Source organism: Citrus clementina, unplaced genomic scaffold, assembly GCF_000493195.1.
Source record: "Citrus clementina cultivar Clemenules unplaced genomic scaffold, Citrus_clementina_v1.0 scaffold_7, whole genome shotgun sequence".
NCBI lineage: Eukaryota > Viridiplantae > Streptophyta > Magnoliopsida > Sapindales > Rutaceae > Citrus > Citrus x clementina.
Genome location: NW_006262075.1, coordinates 20,523,463 through 20,542,731, shown reverse-complemented (window position 1 = coordinate 20,542,731; position 19,269 = coordinate 20,523,463). Strand labels below are relative to the sequence as shown.

Below are 19,269 nucleotides of genomic sequence, written 5' to 3'. Positions count from 1 at the left end.
GGACAAGTGCCAAAATAACACTTGTCATGCACAAGTATTAACACATATTGATAAGTATCATTATGCACGGGCATTAAGGACCTTGTCACAATAGCGATGCAACATGTTGTGATAACTTCTTTACCTCAATACTTCAAGTTATCTATATAAAGGTTAATTCCTCCCACATATGGAGGTAAGACATAAAATGAGTACAAAAATATTGTCTACACCTACAAATTAAGTACAAAGAGCTAATTTGAGCATAGGAGGTTTATCACCTGTAACTTCAGCACCCTTTGACAATTATTTCTTCTGCAGAACAATTAATTATAACAAGTTATAAGAAGACACGTGATCGTAGATCTTCAAGAGAAAAATGGATCACAAAACTTGATACAAAAGAAATTCTGGAACAAAAATCAGTTACTGTTATTGGAAACGAAGCATGCAGTAAAATAAGTAAGCTTTAAAGTTCCGTAGCTGAATTGGATTTGTGTTGTCAAATTTGTATCCCTAGCTTTCCTTGGTTATTAAATCATTATATTAAAACTATTTGAGTACATGCATGCAAACAAGAAGAGTATTTATGCATGCAACGTGAATTACATAAGCCGCTGCCTCGTGTCCATGGCTCCCGCAAATTCATCAATTTCCAGCACTTACAGCCAACACATCAAGTTTCTCTAGTTTCCATATGCCTCGAAAAACACAGCTCATCCTTCTAATCTCTTCACCATCCCTTCACATCGTGAATGGTCATTTTGTCTTCAAGCCTTCACATTCACACCGCCATTGTCCCAAATTTAATTATCTAGTGTAAATATGCCGGGAATTTATGCAAATTCATCGTATAGACATCACTAAAAGATTTAAAATTATCAATCTATGCATTGCATGACCAATAAGAGTTTTTATCTGGGGTTTTAGAAAATTGACGTTTGCAAGAGTATTAAGGACTCCTAGTATGTGATATTTGTGTGGGAGCATTTGATCATAACTGAAGATAAAAAACTTTCAATTCCGATGCATTGATAATTAATGCAACCAATTGGTTTTTGATATCTCGATTTGAAAAAATAGAGTACTGACGTCTGCAGTAGATAAGGACTTTCTATATATAAGTAGTTGTTCGGCAGACACAAAATTCATTCATAAATTAGAATACTTGATAGATAATCAGCTTCTTTATAAGTAAGAAAGCTATATACCTCAGTTAGAAGGCGAAACAGTGGTTCAAATTTACGAAGACATAGATCCTGCAAGCCTTGGTCCTGAGGAAGAGGAACGCGAAGAAGAAGATGATGATGATGATGGAAAGGAAGACATAAGCTATGATGATCTAAAAAAATGTATGTGGAGGGATCGAAAGCGCATGCAAAAACTTAAAGAGAGGTATGGTAAAAATGAGGAAGGTGAGTCATCAGCAAGACAAGAAGCATCTCGCCGCAAAAAGATGTCAAGAGCTCAAGATTCGATCCTCAAGTACATGGTGAAGATCATGGAAGTTTGCAAGGGACAAGGGTTTGTTTATGGGATTGTTCCTGAAAGAGGCAAGGCTGTTACAGGATCATCCGATAGCTTGCGCGAGTGGTGGAAAGATAATGTCCGCTTTGATAAAAATGCCCCTCTTGCTATAGCACAGTACATGGATCCACTTTCTGAACAAGATACTGGTGACCTAATTGATAATCCAGGTTCACAAATGCATTATCTTCATGAATTGCAGGATACTACTCTAGGGTCCCTTCTTTCTGCCCTTATGCAACACTGCTTGCCGCCGCAGAGGAAGTTTCCACTGGAGAGAGGCTTAGCTCCGCCGTGGTGGCCGACCGGAAGTGAAGCTTGGTGGGGTGAGCAAGGGACTTCTAAAGAACATGGCCCTCCTCCTTATAGGAAGCCTCACGATCTTAGGAAAGCTTGGAAGGTTAGTGTTTTGGCAGCTGTTATCAAACACATGTCACCAAATTTGAACAAAATCAGAAGGCTTGTGAAACAATCAAAATGCTTGCAACATAAGATGACAGCTAAAGAGACTCAGACTTGGTCTAAAGTTGTTAATCAAGAAGAATCACTCTTGCAATTAACCAAAAAGTGTCTCAAAATTTCATCAAATGAGGATCATAAAGAGGAAGAGGCACCAATTGTTGGTAAAGGGAAACATGTTAATGTGCCTAGCTGTCGCACATCGAACGTGGGTGAGAAAAGGAAGTGTGTGTTTGAAAGAGAGATTGTGAATGACACACAATATGCTTGTGAAAGTTCGAAGTGTCCACAGGGTGAACTAGGGTTCGGTTTTGTGGACAAAAACTCAAGGAGTGATCATGAGTCTCATTGTACTTATACGACAGACGAAGGCGAATCAAACGATGGAAATAATGAGCTGGGCGGGGTGGGCGAGTTAACTGATTCATCGGCAGATACTTTCTCTATTGATTATATTAAACGGGCAATTAGTACCGAAATGTTACAGCAGCCCGGAGGAAGTGTGGATGATGCAAGGATCACTTTAACTCTGGCGGATTGGATAAATATGGAGCTGCAAAAGGCCGATCGGCACCTCAATGAGGTTGGCGGAGGAGGATCAGGCAGCTCAGCTGAAGATTATGAAAGCTTTTGGGATAGTGGAATCGATGACCTTGCAATGGATGGTGCCTTTGATAGTCAAAGACGACATAGCTTGCACCCAAGCTTGAGTAGTGAAGATCACGTAGCTGCTGATCAGCATTGTGGAGCAACTTCAGTTTGGGATTTGGGATACGAGAATCACAAGGATTATGAAGATTACGAGGAGCACAAAGCTTGATTATGTTTGCAATTTTTGTTCGTTTAATTTGCTCTTTAATTTGGAACATCACTAAATATGATCTACTTAGTTATTATGTAATATATTACATTTGATAGATAAAGTGCATGCACTTAAGTTCCTAGCTACCAATATATATATTGAAGAATAAAATGTCACAACTAGTTTAAATTTAAAAATTTTTGTGACCTTAAGGAAATGTACAATTTCTCTCTAAGCTTTAATTTATTTTTATTTTTTAACTAGAACTCATAGAAGCTATGCCTCTGAGGTATGCAATCTTCAAATTCCAGTCTTGTATCTGCACTACAGAAGCCTTTTCTCAATCTGTTGCTTGATTTGATTCTCACATCCCTCTCCACCTCCACTGAAAACACAGCACAAACAGGTCGGTGATCGGAAAATCTCGATTCGCCGCGAATATACGATAATTGTTCAATGCCGTTTCCTCGCCATAATATCCGGTCACACCTGAAATTCAAGTTCAAAATTGTTGTTCAAGGTTTGGATGGGGTTGGTAAACCCAACTCATAATTACTCGAATTTGGATGATCCTGGCCATAAAGTGCATTCACGGTGGTGAACTGAGCTATGCCCAAGAACTGAAATTCATTATTCTAATTATTCAATGTGCACAGAAAGTATAAGTTCTTTTTGGGAAGAAATAGAATGAAAATGTATACCATGCCGGCGTTCGTCGCTTTTTCTTAGATTTGACAGTTTCTCCGGCGTAGCAGTCTGAATTATGAGAATATTTGTAGGTGGGAGCAAAAAAAATTCGTCCCTCATTGAATCCATTAAATGCTCTTCCTGATTCCCTCTCTATATTTAACTGCATTCAATGTGCATCAAGGCCAGTCAAGCAAAGTGGGAAAAAAATGCATAAAATAGTGGCAACTCTTCACAACATGGCACATAAAAGATGATCTAATGCACACACACACGCACGCAAAGTATTTGTGATGACCCTTTTGAGTTGGTGACAAGTGTAACATTATCAGCATTTGTCAAGGATTGATTGACCGATCACAGGACGTCAGCAACATTATCCGAAGAACAAATGCCTTAATTTTATTAATAATCTTTGGGACTCTAAGACTAAGATTATTTTATTTATTCAAATTTGTACGCATAACAAAACCAATAACCTGATCTTTTTCAAGCAGGGAGTCCCAATCATTATCCTCCAGAAGAAGCCTTGTTTTCTCGTAGCTCAAAGCCACTCTATAATTTAGATCTCCAAGCCAGATCACTCGGCTGCAAATACGCACGTATCCAAACAAAATCAAAATGAATAAGAAAAATAAATTATTAAATGGAATTGAAAGGGTGAAAAGTTTAACACACACACATATATGTAAATATACGTACTCGTGATCAATAATTCTTTCGGGGGCGGTTCGAGGATTTGGACCCTTACAAATTTTGGGAAATTGTGTGCTCTTGAGAATCTCAGCAACATCAGCATTTCTTTTGAGCTCATCACCTTCTTTCTCGCCAGAAGCCAAGTGACTGCACACGAAGCAAAAGCTTGTGTTGTACACTGACATGCTTATTGATGTACATCCCTACAATATAATTTAAAATCCCTCATACGAATTAGGTGTAAAATTCATGAGGTGAGATCTCGTATTTAGATGACTACCAACATAATATATGCTTTATTAAATTAGGAATGCCACTAACAAACAAAAAAGAATAGTTTCAATGTATTAATATCTCTGTATTTTTTTTTTATATTTTAGAAGATAAAGTGAAAATATCCTCACTAAAAAAGAACTTTATATGTCCTCACTAAAAAAGAACTCTATATGTGTGTGGATTTAAAAATTTTCAGATACAAATATCAAAACTTTACACAATAAGGATTAAGCAATGCACAATAAGGATTAAGCAATGCACCGGTAAGATTTTTAATTTAAAAGTGCATGCGTTTGTAGGACTAGTGAAGAACAATGATATATGTATATGCGGTTTGTGTTAACGGAGTAAATTAAAGATTGGTCAATATGCATGTCATATACCTTGTTGCCTAAGCAACCCATTATTCCTCTTCCTACCGAAGAAAACCTGAGATGGCCAATGTGAGGCACCAAGTCGTTTCTCACCCAAACTGATAGAAAAATTCCAACCATTTGCTTGCTTGCTATAAGCCTGTAACTCCTCTGGCCATGTGAACAAGACGATGCCGGAATTTCGGGTATCGAAAATAATTCTACAACAACGCTACTTATATCTCTTTGCGGTAGGAGAGATTCATGATTGCACTCTAGTTTGCTAGTTCTATCACTAAGCTTTCTTATTCTTCGGCGCTCGCGGCCTGGAGACTCTATCGGGCAATTGCAGGCCTTGAGAAGGGTGCTATCAGCTCTTAGATTTCTGCTCAAAACTTTGAGAGATGGCTTTTGGAACAAATTGAGGCTGCTTGGAGATTTTGCATCCTTTGAGTTGTTGTTATTGTTGCTATTGGTTTGTTTTGTGTGAGAATTTGATTCTGAAGTAGAGTAAATGGAATCGTTTTTTGGTCTGTTTAGTGCTTGGTGTATTAGGGCTAGCCATTTTGCTGCTGGTTCATTGTCTTCAATTACTAAAACATTTCCAGCACTTAATTTAACTATTTCCTGAAACCTGAAGGAAGAAAATGAAAACATTAGAATTTAGGCACATGGAAATGTTTTCTGGGTCACCTATCATTGGGTTGCTTCAGTTTCAACACATGTTAGAATTGTAAGGTCTGGATAATACATACCCACAAACATAAATGTCAGCAGAGCACTCAACTTCCAAGAAATCTTCAAGATTAAGGCTATTGCTTGGAGTCTTGCCTCCAACATTCCATGTTGCAGCATAAATCCTACAAGCTCAACCATCACATCCCTATTGTAAGTTATAACACGAGCCTTATCAAAAGGCCAAAAAATTTAATAAAAAAAAAACCATCAATTTATCTACTAAATTAATGCATGGTAAGCATACATAACTCATACCTTAATCTTTGAATTTCCGTCACTGACGTCATCGACGGCTCGAAACTCGACAAATTTAGGCTTTCAATCTCTGAACTAGTTTGTCTTTCTGAGAGTAGATAAGAAATTTAGCACCATATTGTTTCATCTTTTCAATAACAAAAGAAGTCTAAAATTAACATTTTATTTCTTTTCAAAAATTCGGTAAGATAAATATCTTGCTGGTAATCAAATTAGGTGACCTACCAAAAATTATATACACAAGATAAGGAGAAAATAGCGTCCATTTTATGAATAACGTGGCTTTTACACATAACATAAAGTTTCAAATATAATGACCCACACCAAATGCGACATACGAATAGTACAATAAGATCTTAAGGCAGTGTTGAAACTTTACATGATACTATTAAATTGCCCAGATTTTAAGGCACGGAAAATTTGTCTTATTTCACCTAATACATATATGCACCTGAAAAGCTTTTCCTCATTATTGGAGCCGCATCCATGAACGCTTTTCTCCTTTCTGCCAATCTTTTCTCAGGATCTACCAAACCAATTCCAAAATAAATTATAAAATGCAATAAGATTAAATAAACTAATAAACATAAAAGAAAAAATCATCAAAAGAGAAAAATTCAGAAGAATTATAGATTTACCAGAACAATTTCTATCAGCATCTGATTTGAACAAATCATCATCTGAGCCTCTCCCATTTCTCTTTGAACTAAAAATCTTTGGAATAATGGACTTTTTTTCCCCCCAAGAATTTATATGATCCAAAAAGCAACAAAAATCATTAGTATTATTTTTATTCCCTATAATCAATGATTGACATAATACAATTTTTTTTAATATCAATTTCTCAAAAGAATGAAAAATAAATAAAATACCTTCTTTTTCTTATCATGCTTCTCGTAATTTTCTTCTTGGGGTGATGTGGGGCTGCTCGTGGTGGTGGCATTATCATCGCCCTTTGTCATTTCTGAGTTGGGATCAGATTTTGGACTCATCAATTTCTCAAATCATTCAAACAAAATTTGATTTTAGAAAGAAAAATTGGGTAAGGGAAGGGGAAAAAAAAAGATTTTTGCTTCGTTTGTGTGTATGAATTTGTATGATTTCTTTTTCTTTTGTTGGGGGGGGAGGGGTAGTTTTGTTTTCCATTATCGTTAATAATCTAAACTGAATTTTTTTTTGGTGATATTATTTTTTATTATCATATTTTGGCGCCAATATTTTCGGAGAAATTAAGATGGTAAGATAATAAACTGTTGAATCACAGTTCATGATTTGCTGCCCAACTCAATTAATTACTTTACAATGCAACACGTCATCATTACTAATCACAAGCAAGAAGCGAAGGTTAAAAAATAGAACATTAAATTTTGAAAATAAAAACTGATTTTAAGAGACATTACAAGCTGTAAACAGGTCAGAAGTTACGGTACTGTTTGTAGTTCAGTTTAATCCATTTTTTTTTGACTAATTTTGGTCAAGTTTTTGATGAGTTGACTGATAATATGAAATCTACATACCCTGATTATGTTTTGTCTATAAAAGAAAGACTTAAAAACAAACACGCATAAAAATGTACACATGTCGATGGATCCTTCATAGGATTAGATAATAATTTGGTTTGATTTAATCAATGAAATCCAATTACATACTGAAATTTACCATGATTAAATCTCATATGATAAGATTATTTTTTTCCTTTTTTTTTTCATCAAACCAATCGTAACTATTTTGCAAGAGTACAAGTTTACTCAAAAGCTCTCACAAACCTTAATTTGCAATGTGATGAGCAAACAATTGTTTTTAGCATACAAGTACTGTAATATCAAGTTATCAACCACATAACTTTCCTATATTCCTTAACCAGCGTCTAAATATTATCACAAAATTCACAAACCTTAACCGATACAATGTGTTTGTTTTTTTTCTCTTTAATTATTACACTGGCGTCTATAAGTTTTACAATACAAAACTATTCTCAAATTAGCCACACTGCAGTCCTAATAAAATTTAGCCACTGCATATGTGTACCTGGCTGATGCTGCAACTTCTTGATGTTTTTCTATCTAAAAAGGTCAAAAGCTGCCTAAATTATGGAAACGAACTTGCTTTCAAAAAAAAGTTTAATGCTGCCGAATAACCAGTTAAATCTGGCAACAAGAATGAATGGGTTGCCGCCTGCAAAGCAAGATGATATTCATGAGCTAGATATGAAAAATAGATCGTATTTGGACTAGATAAAATGGTTGAATCAAATATCAGATTGAATATGCAGTACCCAAGGAATAAATGAGTATCTGTTTTTAAGATGTTCGCTGCGACATCTCATCCAATTCTTGCCTGTAAAGAGCTAGAGTCTGCAAATAGGAAATGAAGCAAAAAAACCAAAACGCCCTTTAAATTTTATTATCAATGCACGGGAAAGAAGAAAAATTGGCCAAGAAGAATAATGATATGACCTCGAAGACGTTGCAACAGACAATAATGTTAACGATGATTAGAACCAGTACTTCAACAACACCATTCTCTCAAATTGAAGTATCTGAAAATTATATCTGGTGATGAGAAAGAAACTTGGCCAGAGTGGTTGCAAAACTTCTCTTCTATTACGGAGATAGAAATTTGGTCATGCCCAAATTCTTTATTGGCATTGTCAACTTGGCAAGGTATTAGACATATCATCTCTTGAGAATTTGGGTATAAGAGATTATGAGGACTCATTTTGTTTTAACCATAGAAATGAACATCTATCTTTGTCAGAGATAAAATAACAGAAGCATAAAACAAAGACCTTGTTTGTCTTCAAAGTATGAAGACTCATCCAATGCATGACAGCCTACTTGGTGAAAAAGGAAACAGTACATGTTATTATGAGCATCTACTAGTCACTATGGGACCTGCAGTCTGGACTATCATTACAGCAACAATGAAAGGGTCTGAGTGATCACACTCATGGAGAGCAAATCAGGCCAAAAGCCCAAGCTATTGCCCTACCCTCCTAGATGGCATTTTAAGGCAACTGAATGATGCTGTGAATAAAGGTTTCCAGGCACTCAAATGACTATTACGCAACACAACCAAAAAAATGGGGCAGAATAAAAGTCAGAAGTCATACCTCAGTATAAGCATAAACACCAGCTTCTGTAGGTCCTACAGGACTTCCTCTCTTCATAAAACGCCCCTCCTTGTATATGTACAACAACGGAATCCCAGTTGATAATTCCAAGTTAATAACCTGCAACAAAAGCAAATTTATCCATTGCAAAGAACATAAATCACATCATAGATGGATAGGAAGGCTAATAAATGTAGTTGCTACCTCCTGAGAAGTTAATTTGTCAAGATACATGATGATAGACCTCAGAGAATTCCCATGGGCAGCAACCATCACGTGCTTTCCAGATTGAAGCTGAGGTTCAATCTGCAATATATTTGTTCTCAATTTAGGTACTTACAGATTAAGATACATTAAAGGAAATCTTTAATGTGTTTTCAGCCATTCATAAGCATCATATTCATGTTTGATGTGCTTACATGTTCTCTAAAATAGGCAACAGCTTGTTTGGAACACATTTCCAAGCTTTCACCATTGGGGGGAGGAATATCATAACTTCGACGCCATCCATGCACAAGCTCCTTTCCATATCTTTCAGCAGTCTCCTGCTTATTAAGACCCTGTAACTCTCCATACCTGTATACAGAAATTGTTTATATCCATCCTGCTCAAATTTTTGAAGCACGATTTTGTTTAAGCCAAAAAATAAAGCAAAGATAAGAAATATATTACATTCTTTCGTTCAACTGCCAAGCTGGTGTTACTGGAATGGATTGCTTCTTGGTTTCTTTGCTATAAATTTGATTCCACAGGTTTGCTTGTTCATTCTCGTTATGCGTAATGATAGGTACCTGAAAAACGCGCATGGATAAACATACATATCTTTCATGTAAATTTAATTATTTAAACAAATATATTAGGGATGCATTGGAAATTCTCTCCTTATCTAAGCTTACATTTAAGCAAAATGCAAGCTTGTAATTGGTAATTAATCCAAGGGAATATAACAAAGAAAAATCTAACAAGACACATAATTTATTGGATGTGTTCTTAAGAATCTGCTCTAGCATGAACTAATAACTCCATCATATAATTACATTGTCTAATGCAAAAGACATGAAATATCTATTCAATGAGAATCATTAATAGGTAATTTTGGGTCTTTGTGTCCAACCAACCAGAGCACAATAATGTCAAAAAATACCATCAAGATAAATATTGTTGTTGGTTCTTTGAAGGCAAAACTGCACTTCAAGTGCTTGGAACATCAATTCTCTTGCACTCTCACCTGCACTCTGGCTTCATGAACTGGTTACTCAAGTAAAGCATAACCAACCTTACATGAACTTTGGCCCATAAACAGAATTACACACCGATGCAGAATGAGAAATATTGATTAAGAATTTTACGAATTTAATCCGAATATAGATTTCCTATCCCAGTTTTCTTATTTGAGTATGTTTTTTTTGCTCCCCCTCTATTTCTATCAAATTTATCTCCTTTCTCTTTGAATTTCTCCCATTTCTTCATGAAATTTCTAGTTCCTCCCATTTCTTCCTCTGTTACTTTATTGGACAATCTGTCCTACATCACGATACTCCATTAATGTTAAAAAGGAATCAAACTGAAAATAGTTCATGAGCCCAAGACAAGATTACAAACTAAGATGAGATGCCGCAAGAGTATCAATTACAGAAAGAGAGCTAGTCAACCATATGACCATAGATCACCATCACCATATGTACATTAAAAGGCATATACTTTGGGAAAGCAAGGTCAAGAATACCATATCGTCAAAGGGCCTAAATTACACATGCTAATCCTTGCCAATGTATCCAGAAAGATCTAATGAAGCTAGACAACATGTAAGATAACTTTCATCCAGAGTTGTGAGAATTAAAGCCAATGGTTCTCTCATTTACGGTGACTCCTTTCTAGGTTCATCAAATGACGGGCGGCTCTGTTGAGAAACACTATATGCAGGGTTCTAATCCCCAACATACCTCTCAGTATTTTTCTATGCCTAAACAACATGCTAACTGAAGAGTCAATTTTTCATCTAAACAAATAATCTCTAGTTTATCAAAATCAATAAGTCCAAAGCATCTCAATGCATAATTTGAAAATGATCCGGGTACCTTCTTGTGGCGGTGTTGAGTCATGGCAAGCATAGCCGTCATCTGTGCACGAATCAATGTGGATGTATAAATCACATCTATAGGTATGTTGCAAATTCTGATACCAGCTTGAAGTGCTTCCTCTATGCCTTTCTTGGTTAAAGGCACATCAACACATCCTGTGAACAAATTCTTCTCATTCCACAAGGACTCACCATGTCGAATCAATATCAATGCAGATTCAACTGAAACCAAAATCAGGGAACTAATGATAAATAGTGGCACAAAGAGAAACCTCAAACTCTAGGACATTCCAAATAAACAATACAATGAGAGGTGCTACATATCTTATATAAACGAATAAACTTTGCTCATAATCAAACAGACTCACTTGATCGCTTCCCATTATTGTCAATGCTACTGTCTGAGCTAGATGAAACTCGATCCATCATAAGAGCACAAGAATTTGATTCACGAACTACATGCAATTTACAGTGGCTAGAGCTAACAAATTCTTTTTCCCAACAATCTAACGTCAATTGGGAAACTGTTTGAGATAGACCTTGATGAAGATTTCCCAAAACAAAAGCCAGAGCTGTTGACACAGCCATGAACATGAATTGTCCCCACAGATTGGCTGAAAACAGCAGCAGCAGCAGCCATTCTGGCAATCCGATAAGGATAGAATTACCAGAGTTAAATTGATGGAGCTAAAAAAATCAAAAGAATCTCATTAAAAAAAAAGAAAAAAGATAACAGTTTACATTGTTAAGAATCTTAAGATGAAAAAATACACTCAAAATTACAGAGCTTGTAACTAAAAAGAAATTTAGATGAATCAATAATTTTTATTTAAATTAAACTAAACATCCGTGTTTTTTCTTCATTAAAAGACAAAACACATGATCAAACTTTTTTTTTTAAAAAAAAAAGACTCATTAGCTAAAATTAAAAATGAAAAAAAAATACCCATTTGGTAAATATAAAAACTTCATCAAACAAACACAACATCGATATAGTCAAACACACAGGAAAAGTAATAATAACAACAATAATAATAAATGAAAGATAAAAACTATTTCACAGAGACTATAAAGACAAACGCAGCTCACACATAAAACGAAAAGTAAATAAGAGAATGTGAAGCTCACAGTGATTTGATCAGCGAAACTTTGACAAAGAAGCAGATGGCTAGCAAGTGTTTATTTTCTTATTTTTGGTAGATTTAAAGTTAAGAATTAACAAAAAATATATATTTTACAGATCAAAAAGTTTTTTCTTTTTTGGTTTTATTTTATTTTATTTTTTTGGTTTAAAGGGCGAAATACAGAATAAATTAAAGAAGTAGAGATGGCCGCAGTTTCTTTTTTGTAGCAAATTTAGCGGGGAAAGACGTACTTCGCCAAGGCGAACCTTCACGTCACAGCAGTCGACGACGCCGTTTTGTTCGGATGTTACCAGTCTCAAAGCACGACGTCGTTTTAGGGAGACTAATCTGCAAATTAGTTTAATAATTAGACCGAAAGAGATGTATAAATGATTGATTAAAATAAAAATCAATTATATTATATTGAAAAAGATTAAATAAATCAAATGACTTGTGATTGTCTCAAGTGAAAAAAAATTCGAAAACAAACACTACATAATTTTTCAATTAGGTGGTATTATTATAGAACAAAATTTATTACTTAATTTGCTACAAGTTCAATAAAATGTGAGGATTTGAATGTATGCAAGTGCAAATTATCAATATTTTGTTAAAAACAAGGGTCTCGTATTAATTACTTGAACTCAGGCAGCTACAAGGGCAAAGCACATTATTCACTGCCAATAAATCTACATTCAGAGTCAAAATTTGGCTAAAATGAGCTTGTTACTTTATTTAAATTAATTTTATCTCAACTAATGGACATGATGGTTAATCTTCAAGTACGATTATTTTGACAATTTGGTCTGATACATTAGGAGGGAAAAAAAAAATTCTCACTAGCTTCCCGAATTCATCAAGTCGTGACAGTATTATAATTAAGCCACAATTAGTGACCAAACTACATGTAATGAATTAAACAAACCACGGCGCTAATTAATACATCAATTGTCCCAAAAGACACGTATAGAACCCACCATCAAGAAAATGATAGGTAATAATTAAACACAGATCACAATCACCATAAAATGAAACAACCCAATTAGCTAGTTAATATAACCCAAGCAAAACAAACTTCATCAATCTTCTGCTCCATCATCTTCTGAATTATTCTAAATAAATTTTATCTCATTTTGAGGCAAGTACTTCTTAAGCAACTCAGGGCAGAAAGCCAGCGGCCGGGCCTTCAAGAAACCCAAGGCGTTGGCGAAATGAAGATTTGAAACGGCGCCATTGGAACGTGTGAGGATGACTTGCGAACATGCACGCCCCGGATCAGCTGTTTTGCAGTCAGCCAACGGGCTGCTGATGAGCTTTGAGTAGCAAATTTGATCTTGGTGATCACCATCTACATGAATGTTGTATGTTCCTGTTGAGTCTGTCTCGCCGTCGATGGAGTATTTCAGATTTAAGCTGTTCCTATCTTTGCATTCGATTCTCACATGAGCGCCTGAGAGACACATAATATGTACATGCAATATTGTTAGGGTTGAGTGTATATTATGGTGGGTTCTAAGAGCATAATTGAAATATTCATGTTTTAATTTGTCAAGTTACACTTTCAATATTAATTAAATCGGTTAAATTAAGTATTATTAATCATACATAACTTGTAAAATACACAACAAAGTTACGAGTTTGGATCAGACGATGATCTTAAGTTACTTTGGACTTTATTAGAGTTAAACAAATATACTATAAAGCTGAGCTGGTTAATTGTAAACACAAATAAAATTGAAGCATAAATGTTTAGATATGATTACAATTTTGCTAGCCAGACCTGATTTTAACAGAAGAAAAGAGACATGAATAATATGAGTAATTTAGCAAATAATTAATAATGGAGGTTAGTTTCTGCATATATATACCTTGTATATAAGTGGTGGCCGAAGTCTCAAAGCCACAACGGCAAGTGTCACAGTAGACACGGCCGCGGATATGGAACGGGTCGCCGGCATTAACGAGCTCCACCGGCAGCAGAGCCACGAGTGCAAACAATAAAAACAATCTAGCCATGGCTGCAATGGGGAAGAAGAAAGCAAAATTGGAAAAAAGTAGTGGAAATGAAAATTGAGAAGCTGAAGAGAGTGTGATGTATATAATATATGCACAAGGCTGGGGGAGTGTATGAATAGAATAAGGTGGCATTTATGATAAGACGTGTTTGGGGGCACATGCATAGATTTGAAAAATAAAAAGCACTTCTTGCGGCAGTTCTTTCTCCACAAGTTGATTGATCATTAATTAGGGTCGGTTGGATCCAATCGTTGCTCCTCCTTCACATAGGCGAAATCGATGAGTTTGTTTATGTTGAAGAAATTAATTAGATCGTGGAAAAAAAGAAGAAAAAAAAACAAATTATATGATAAACCGAAACGAATTAATCGTGTAGCAAGTTGGCCATTTTGCAATTTTAGGAAGGTACTTGAATTCAAGTTTGAGATGTAATAGTTATGTTATTGCCTGCATGTGTAGAAGCTAACTTAACGGAAGAGAAAGCTTGGAGAAATTACCTTTTGTTTTTTTTTTTGTAACTTTTCTCAAACAGAGATCCAAGGACAGCAGAAATAGAGGTTGATTTTTGCCAAAGCTATAGGTAATTTAAAGAGGGTTTAATATTATATCTACTGTTATCAATCTTGATGACCAAGGCCTCGTATCTAGCGTTTTCGATCAACTGCCTAATTAAAATTAATTGATTTGCCAGGTAATTAAGCATTGCATGTGCAATTCGTAGAGTCAAAATTCGATCAATTTGTTTTAATTTTAATTGGGCCTTTCCCTGAAAAAATACATTCTCACATGGCACTTCCTCGTTCTCTTTTGAACTGGCGAATGAAAGGATTTATTGGACTTGAATAATAAATTTTCTTGGGCTTTCTGTATGAAATAATCTCTTGCAAATCATTAGGCCTACTTTTACTCAATTTGGTCCAACACTTCTCACTGCGTACATATTTACAATATTTACTAGATATGATGATACGGCTAATTAAAATTTCCTTTTCCCAAAAAAAAAAAAAAAAGGTTCGATTCGCAAAATAATACCAATAAGGAAGATTGGCAAAAGGAAAAAAACAAAAAAAAACAAGAGAATCTTATGAAAGCCGTATATAATGACGACAAAGGAGCCGTATGATGTGATGCATCATGCGCGCATGCGACAAGATCAGGTGATCAAGGATGATCGAAACGACCTTTCAATATTTCAACATCATCCCCAAGATTCATGTCTAGTATACATTTTACTAATAAGTGAGATCGCATATTTTTCTTATAGCAGGTTTGAGAGTCCAGTAAGGTAGTTGTATTGTTAAAGTTTAATTATTAAATATTTGGTAACATTTGTAGTTGAGCTTTGGCAGTTTAGTAAATTTTTTTTCCTTAACTTCTATTCCACAACTATAATTTTTACTTTACAATAGTTGCACTTTAAAAATTACAGCACCTCACTTTCAAATACACCCTTATTCCTCTCACAAAAATCACATGAGTCCCACTGCTGTGTTATTGTTGATGTGAGAAGGATAAGTTAGGGCCAGTTATAATTTAGTTGGATTTTTTTTCAATAAAATTAATAATAACATAATAAATAATATATATTAATTTTATAATATTATTTTAATTCTTAAATATGTTTTATTTTTTATTATTAATTAAATAAATATTGATTAGAATAAATAATTTAAATATCAAAAATAAAAAAATATAAGTTTTTGTGTAAATAAAAAATAATATTAAAAATATTTTCTCATAATAAATATATATTTTATATTCTCAAAATAAAATATTAAATAAATGACACCATCTCCCTACCAATAATAATGATAATAACTTTCACAGCAAGAAACAGTTGTATTAATCATTATAAAAAAGAAAAAAGAGAGAGAGAGAGAGGGAGAGAGAGTGAAAACTCCAAATAACCGCTAACAATTATGACTACACCAGCAACTCCACTACTTCTAGACTCTAGTCTTCGACTGCTACTCTAATTAATTGGAGATTAAATAATTTTCAGTCGTCATTTTCTGGTTTTCTTTGAAGACGCCGAAGATTTCTTTCGAGGAATGCATTTCACTTTCATTGCATAATTGCTTCTAGTCTTCTCGTCCTCCACTTCCATTATTGCCTCTCCCATTCCATTCTTCCGGCTCCTGATCATACAAAAAATAATATAAAACAAAAATCGCAATGTGATTGATCAATCAATTTATGACAAATATTTTTTTTTCTAATTTTTAAATATGAAAGAGTCTTATATGTATACATGAGATTGATGGGCACACATTGTTAAAGAATTAAACTACTACAATATAAGAATATATTACAATATAATTATAACAAAAAAAATGTTAGTTGAACATTTACATATAATATGAAAAAAAAATGTAAAAAGTATATTAGTTATAAATAATTTTCATTTCACATAATTCACATTCTTGTAACAATATTGGATGGCAGCAGAATGTTTAATTGGCAGCTAGCTTGGTGAAAACACAAAACATAATATTTACCCTAAGGTTAAAACAAACAAAAGAGAAGTTAAAGGTGAACGTGATTGTATACATATATATATGTGCAAAATTGTCCTAGACTAATTGATCAATGATAAAAGTAGCCAAAAAAAGAAAAAAAGAAAAAGAAACTAACCTTTCTTCATTATACGAATTTGATTTCTTCAAAACAGGCTGAATCTTAGGTTGGTCTTTACTGGCAGATTCAACAATGCTCCCACTAAAGTACTCTTTCTCTTCAGATTGAAAGTTTCCAAATCTTGGGTTTTCCGACATGTAACTAATAATCATATTGTCTTCCTCTTCAGCAACCTTTACTACACTTTTACAAAGAACCTCTTTATGCAAATTATCATTAATACCCCTCTTCTTCACCACCACCACATTTTTATTTTTATCACTATTATTCACTGCAGCAGATGGTTGCTTGACACTGGGCATGTTCTTGGCTTTAGCAACCGCTAGGTTCCCACAAGAAATGAGCTGAAGAAGCACCGACGAGTTACGGCTCGGCGCCAAAGGCTCGCTGGCAAGGGGTTCACCATCGTCAAATCTTTTTGATGTATTGTTTTTGTCGTTGTTGCTGCTGCTTGGGTTATTAGGGTTTGGGATCTTGTTATTATTGTGATGAGGCTCTTGGTTCTCAAGTTCGTCAGTTGAAACGCCTCTGGAGCAACGAGAGCTGGGTGTTGTTGAACTTGTGTAGCTTGTTTTCTCTTCATCTTCTTCATTGCAATCATCTTCTTGATGATCCTCTTGATACTCTTGGTGTTGATTTGGGGTGAAAGTTTTGGTCCTTGAATGGAGATTATAGCTTGTTGGTTCTTGAATCAGTTGCTGCCTGTTGCTTACGTGAAGCTGTTGAAATTTTTCTGCAACCGGGAAGAAAATGCACAGTGAGTAGTTAGTTTAATAGCAATCAACAAACTGAGTGTCATCAGTTCGTTCAACAGGTCCGAGTCTCGCTAACATACATAGATTTAATTTTTTAATTTACAATTACGTAATATGTAAAAATTAAAAGAATACATAAATTGAAAAGAAATATAGATGAAGAAGATGTGGAGCTGATATTAATTAATTACCAGAGCAACCTTCAAGTAACTCAGACCCTTTAAGTACATATTCAGCTCCATCAGATGGATAAATAACATCATTATCTGCTAAGTCATTCCATACATAGCCGTTTTTGTAGCTCCTGGGAAAACAGAATTAAACATAATAATTAGCAAAGAGGAAAAAAAAAAAGAAGGTAAAATTCAACTCAATTTTTTACAGTGATTTTTTTTACCTTTTGCATGACCAAGAATATAATGACGGCATGCCTTTGCCTCTAAGAAGTGTCAGTCGATCCATTACATCTGTGCACACACAAAAACATAATAGAATAATTAAGAGCTCAAAATAGAGAAAAATATAAGCAATAAGCCATGGTTTATTTTATTTATTTATTTTTTAAAATTACCTTTCAAACGAAGAGGTTGATTGGGCAAATGGGTAACTTCCATATAATGAGGATGCTCAAGCTGGCCATTTCTGGTGAGATAATAAACAATTTGAACTTTTTTAATGGGTTTAATCCTTGGCTGCATGCCCGTTTTGGCCCTGTCAGGGCTGCTGCTCTCTCTGCCTCTTCTTGATCGAACATCCATAATTTTGTAGTTCTAGTTCCTTGGCCTTGCAATGGCTGAAACTTGAAACATACATAGCTGTACCACCTTTTATATATATGTAAGAGTTAAGGCAAAATAGTAAAAGGTAGCAAAAGGGTATGTGATGAATAGAAAGTCAATTTAATGTCCAGAATTAATTGTGGAAAACGACTTTGGATTCTTTTGGAGTTAATTTGTGGTTAAATGTGTACACGTAGAGATAAAAAGATAAAGAGAGAATGTGTTTGGTGTTGGGTCAATATCAAATTTTGAAGACTAATTAATTTGACTTTTTGGCTAACTATGTTAAGCGCTGATCCCCAACTGGGGCAAAAAAGATGATTTGAGGATTAGCTATGCAAACATAACCACGTTTCGCAGCTAGCTCCACATTCTAGGCATTGATTTGGTTCGTTCCCCTATCAAATCGTCACATGATACTACAGCTAATAGACTTGGCCTCTTGCAGCAACTGGTTAAGAAAGGCAAGCTCTAGGGCCTAGTGGAAGCTAAATGGAGGATAAATTTTACAGGACTTTTAGTTTTGTTTTATATGTAAGAAAATTTTACAGGACTAATTTAGAAAATAAGTCCTTCAACATCTTTATTTGGCCAAAAACGTTTGTAATCCTCGAAACATCCCCATCCCTCTTTCTCTTTCACTTCAAGCCAAACCAAAACATACATTTATAATCCTCGAATTCCTTCTAATTTTTGTATGAGGATAGTTATCTTCAGAGATCTATATTTATAGTAATTTTTGTTCACCCAAATTTATCTTTATATTGTTTGTGTTGCACTGTTCTCGTAGTTCCGATGATAGACGTAAAAGATTTCATGTGATAGATGATTGATTTTTTAAAAAAAAATTGTCAAAAAAAATTTGTCACAGTATTAGTTAGAAAAAGCCAAATATGATAATGAAGAACGAAGAGAAAGAGCTAGGGAACGATGTATTTCTTGTGCTCATCATAATTATGTGGACGTTACTCATTAAAGTCTTTTAATAACTGAA

The 19,269-nt window shown here is 34.6% G+C and overlaps 5 protein-coding genes across 7 annotated transcripts; 1 reads left to right on the top strand and 4 right to left on the bottom strand.

Moving 5' to 3' along the window:
* The first annotated feature begins 169 nt into the window (after positions 1-169).
* On the top strand, positions 170-2,785 carry LOC18036577 (putative ETHYLENE INSENSITIVE 3-like 4 protein). The gene is made up of 2 exons (XM_006428098.2): positions 170-175; positions 1,196-2,785. The coding sequence occupies exons 1-2, from the start codon at positions 170-172 to the stop codon at positions 2,783-2,785; spliced, it is 1,596 nt and encodes a 531-aa protein (XP_006428161.2).
* A 242-nt stretch (positions 2,786-3,027) lies between these two features.
* LOC18037600 (type I inositol polyphosphate 5-phosphatase 5) lies at positions 3,028-6,742 on the bottom strand. Of its 2 annotated transcripts, none has more exons than XM_024180858.1 (10): positions 6,645-6,742; positions 6,390-6,501; positions 6,224-6,301; positions 5,773-5,860; positions 5,535-5,639; positions 4,810-5,413; positions 4,157-4,353; positions 3,934-4,042; positions 3,469-3,617; positions 3,028-3,256 (listed from the first exon to the last, which is right to left on the bottom strand). In XM_024180858.1, the coding sequence occupies exons 1-10, from the start codon at positions 6,732-6,734 to the stop codon at positions 3,028-3,030; spliced, it is 1,761 nt and encodes a 586-aa protein (XP_024036626.1). In that variant the 5' UTR covers positions 6,735-6,742. The 2 variants fall into 2 exon arrangements, with proteins under 2 accessions (XP_024036626.1, XP_006428160.1); XM_006428097.2 differs by having other exon boundaries at positions 6,224-6,298; positions 6,411-6,501.
* A 932-nt stretch (positions 6,743-7,674) lies between these two features.
* LOC18037599 (2,3-bisphosphoglycerate-dependent phosphoglycerate mutase) lies at positions 7,675-12,172 on the bottom strand. 2 transcript variants are annotated; one of them, XM_006428096.2, is made up of 9 exons: positions 12,093-12,172; positions 11,333-11,651; positions 10,963-11,186; positions 9,557-9,675; positions 9,304-9,460; positions 9,089-9,190; positions 8,885-9,004; positions 8,048-8,126; positions 7,675-7,947 (listed from the first exon to the last, which is right to left on the bottom strand). In XM_006428096.2, the coding sequence occupies exons 2-8, from the start codon at positions 11,556-11,558 to the stop codon at positions 8,073-8,075; spliced, it is 1,002 nt and encodes a 333-aa protein (XP_006428159.2). In that variant the 5' UTR covers positions 11,559-11,651; positions 12,093-12,172; the 3' UTR covers positions 7,675-7,947; positions 8,048-8,072. The 2 variants fall into 2 exon arrangements, with proteins under 2 accessions (XP_006428159.2, XP_024035843.1); XM_024180075.1 differs by having other exon boundaries at positions 11,333-11,605; positions 12,093-12,154.
* A 708-nt stretch (positions 12,173-12,880) lies between these two features.
* LOC18035696 (protein DOWNSTREAM OF FLC) lies at positions 12,881-14,406 on the bottom strand. Its single transcript, XM_024180074.1, has 2 exons — positions 13,957-14,406; positions 12,881-13,538 (listed from the first exon to the last, which is right to left on the bottom strand). Exons 1-2 carry the CDS (start codon positions 14,234-14,236, stop codon positions 13,201-13,203), a joined length of 618 nt encoding a protein of 205 aa, XP_024035842.1. The 5' UTR covers positions 14,237-14,406; the 3' UTR covers positions 12,881-13,200.
* Positions 14,407-15,990: 1,584 nt separating this feature from the next.
* LOC18037318 (protein UPSTREAM OF FLC) lies at positions 15,991-18,278 on the bottom strand. The gene is made up of 5 exons (XM_006428094.2): positions 18,068-18,278; positions 17,894-17,963; positions 17,688-17,800; positions 16,739-17,474; positions 15,991-16,242 (listed from the first exon to the last, which is right to left on the bottom strand). The coding sequence occupies exons 1-5, from the start codon at positions 18,252-18,254 to the stop codon at positions 16,110-16,112; spliced, it is 1,239 nt and encodes a 412-aa protein (XP_006428157.1). The 5' UTR covers positions 18,255-18,278; the 3' UTR covers positions 15,991-16,109.
* Positions 18,279-19,269: the final 991 nt, after the last annotated feature.

Coding starts and splice junctions, on each gene's coding strand:
- LOC18037600 (XM_024180858.1), bottom strand. CDS start 6,734: ATGACAAAGGGCGATGATAATGCCACCACCACGAGCAGCCCCACATCA. Junction 5,640..5,772: donor ACGGAAATTCAAAGATTAAG/GTATGAGTTATG, acceptor TTGAGCTTGTAG/GATTTATGCTGCAACATGGA. Junction 3,257..3,468: donor AAGCGACGAACGCCGGCATG/GTATACATTTTC, acceptor CTTGAATTTCAG/GTGTGACCGGATATTATGGC.
- LOC18037599 (XM_006428096.2), bottom strand. CDS start 11,558: ATGTTCATGGCTGTGTCAACAGCTCTGGCTTTTGTTTTGGGAAATCTT. Junction 9,676..10,962: donor CTCAACACCGCCACAAGAAG/GTACCCGGATCA, acceptor CGCGTTTTTCAG/GTACCTATCATTACGCATAA. Junction 8,127..8,884: donor GTGTTTATGCTTATACTGAG/GTATGACTTCTG, acceptor TCCTATTTGCAG/ACTCTAGCTCTTTACAGGCA.
- LOC18035696 (XM_024180074.1), bottom strand. CDS start 14,236: ATGCCACCTTATTCTATTCATACACTCCCCCAGCCTTGTGCATATATT. Junction 13,539..13,956: donor GGCCACCACTTATATACAAG/GTATATATATGC, acceptor TGTGTCTCTCAG/GCGCTCATGTGAGAATCGAA.
- LOC18037318 (XM_006428094.2), bottom strand. CDS start 18,254: ATGGATGTTCGATCAAGAAGAGGCAGAGAGAGCAGCAGCCCTGACAGG. Junction 17,475..17,687: donor GTTACTTGAAGGTTGCTCTG/GTAATTAATTAA, acceptor TCCCGGTTGCAG/AAAAATTTCAACAGCTTCAC. Junction 16,243..16,738: donor AATTCGTATAATGAAGAAAG/GTTAGTTTCTTT, acceptor TTGTATGATCAG/GAGCCGGAAGAATGGAATGG.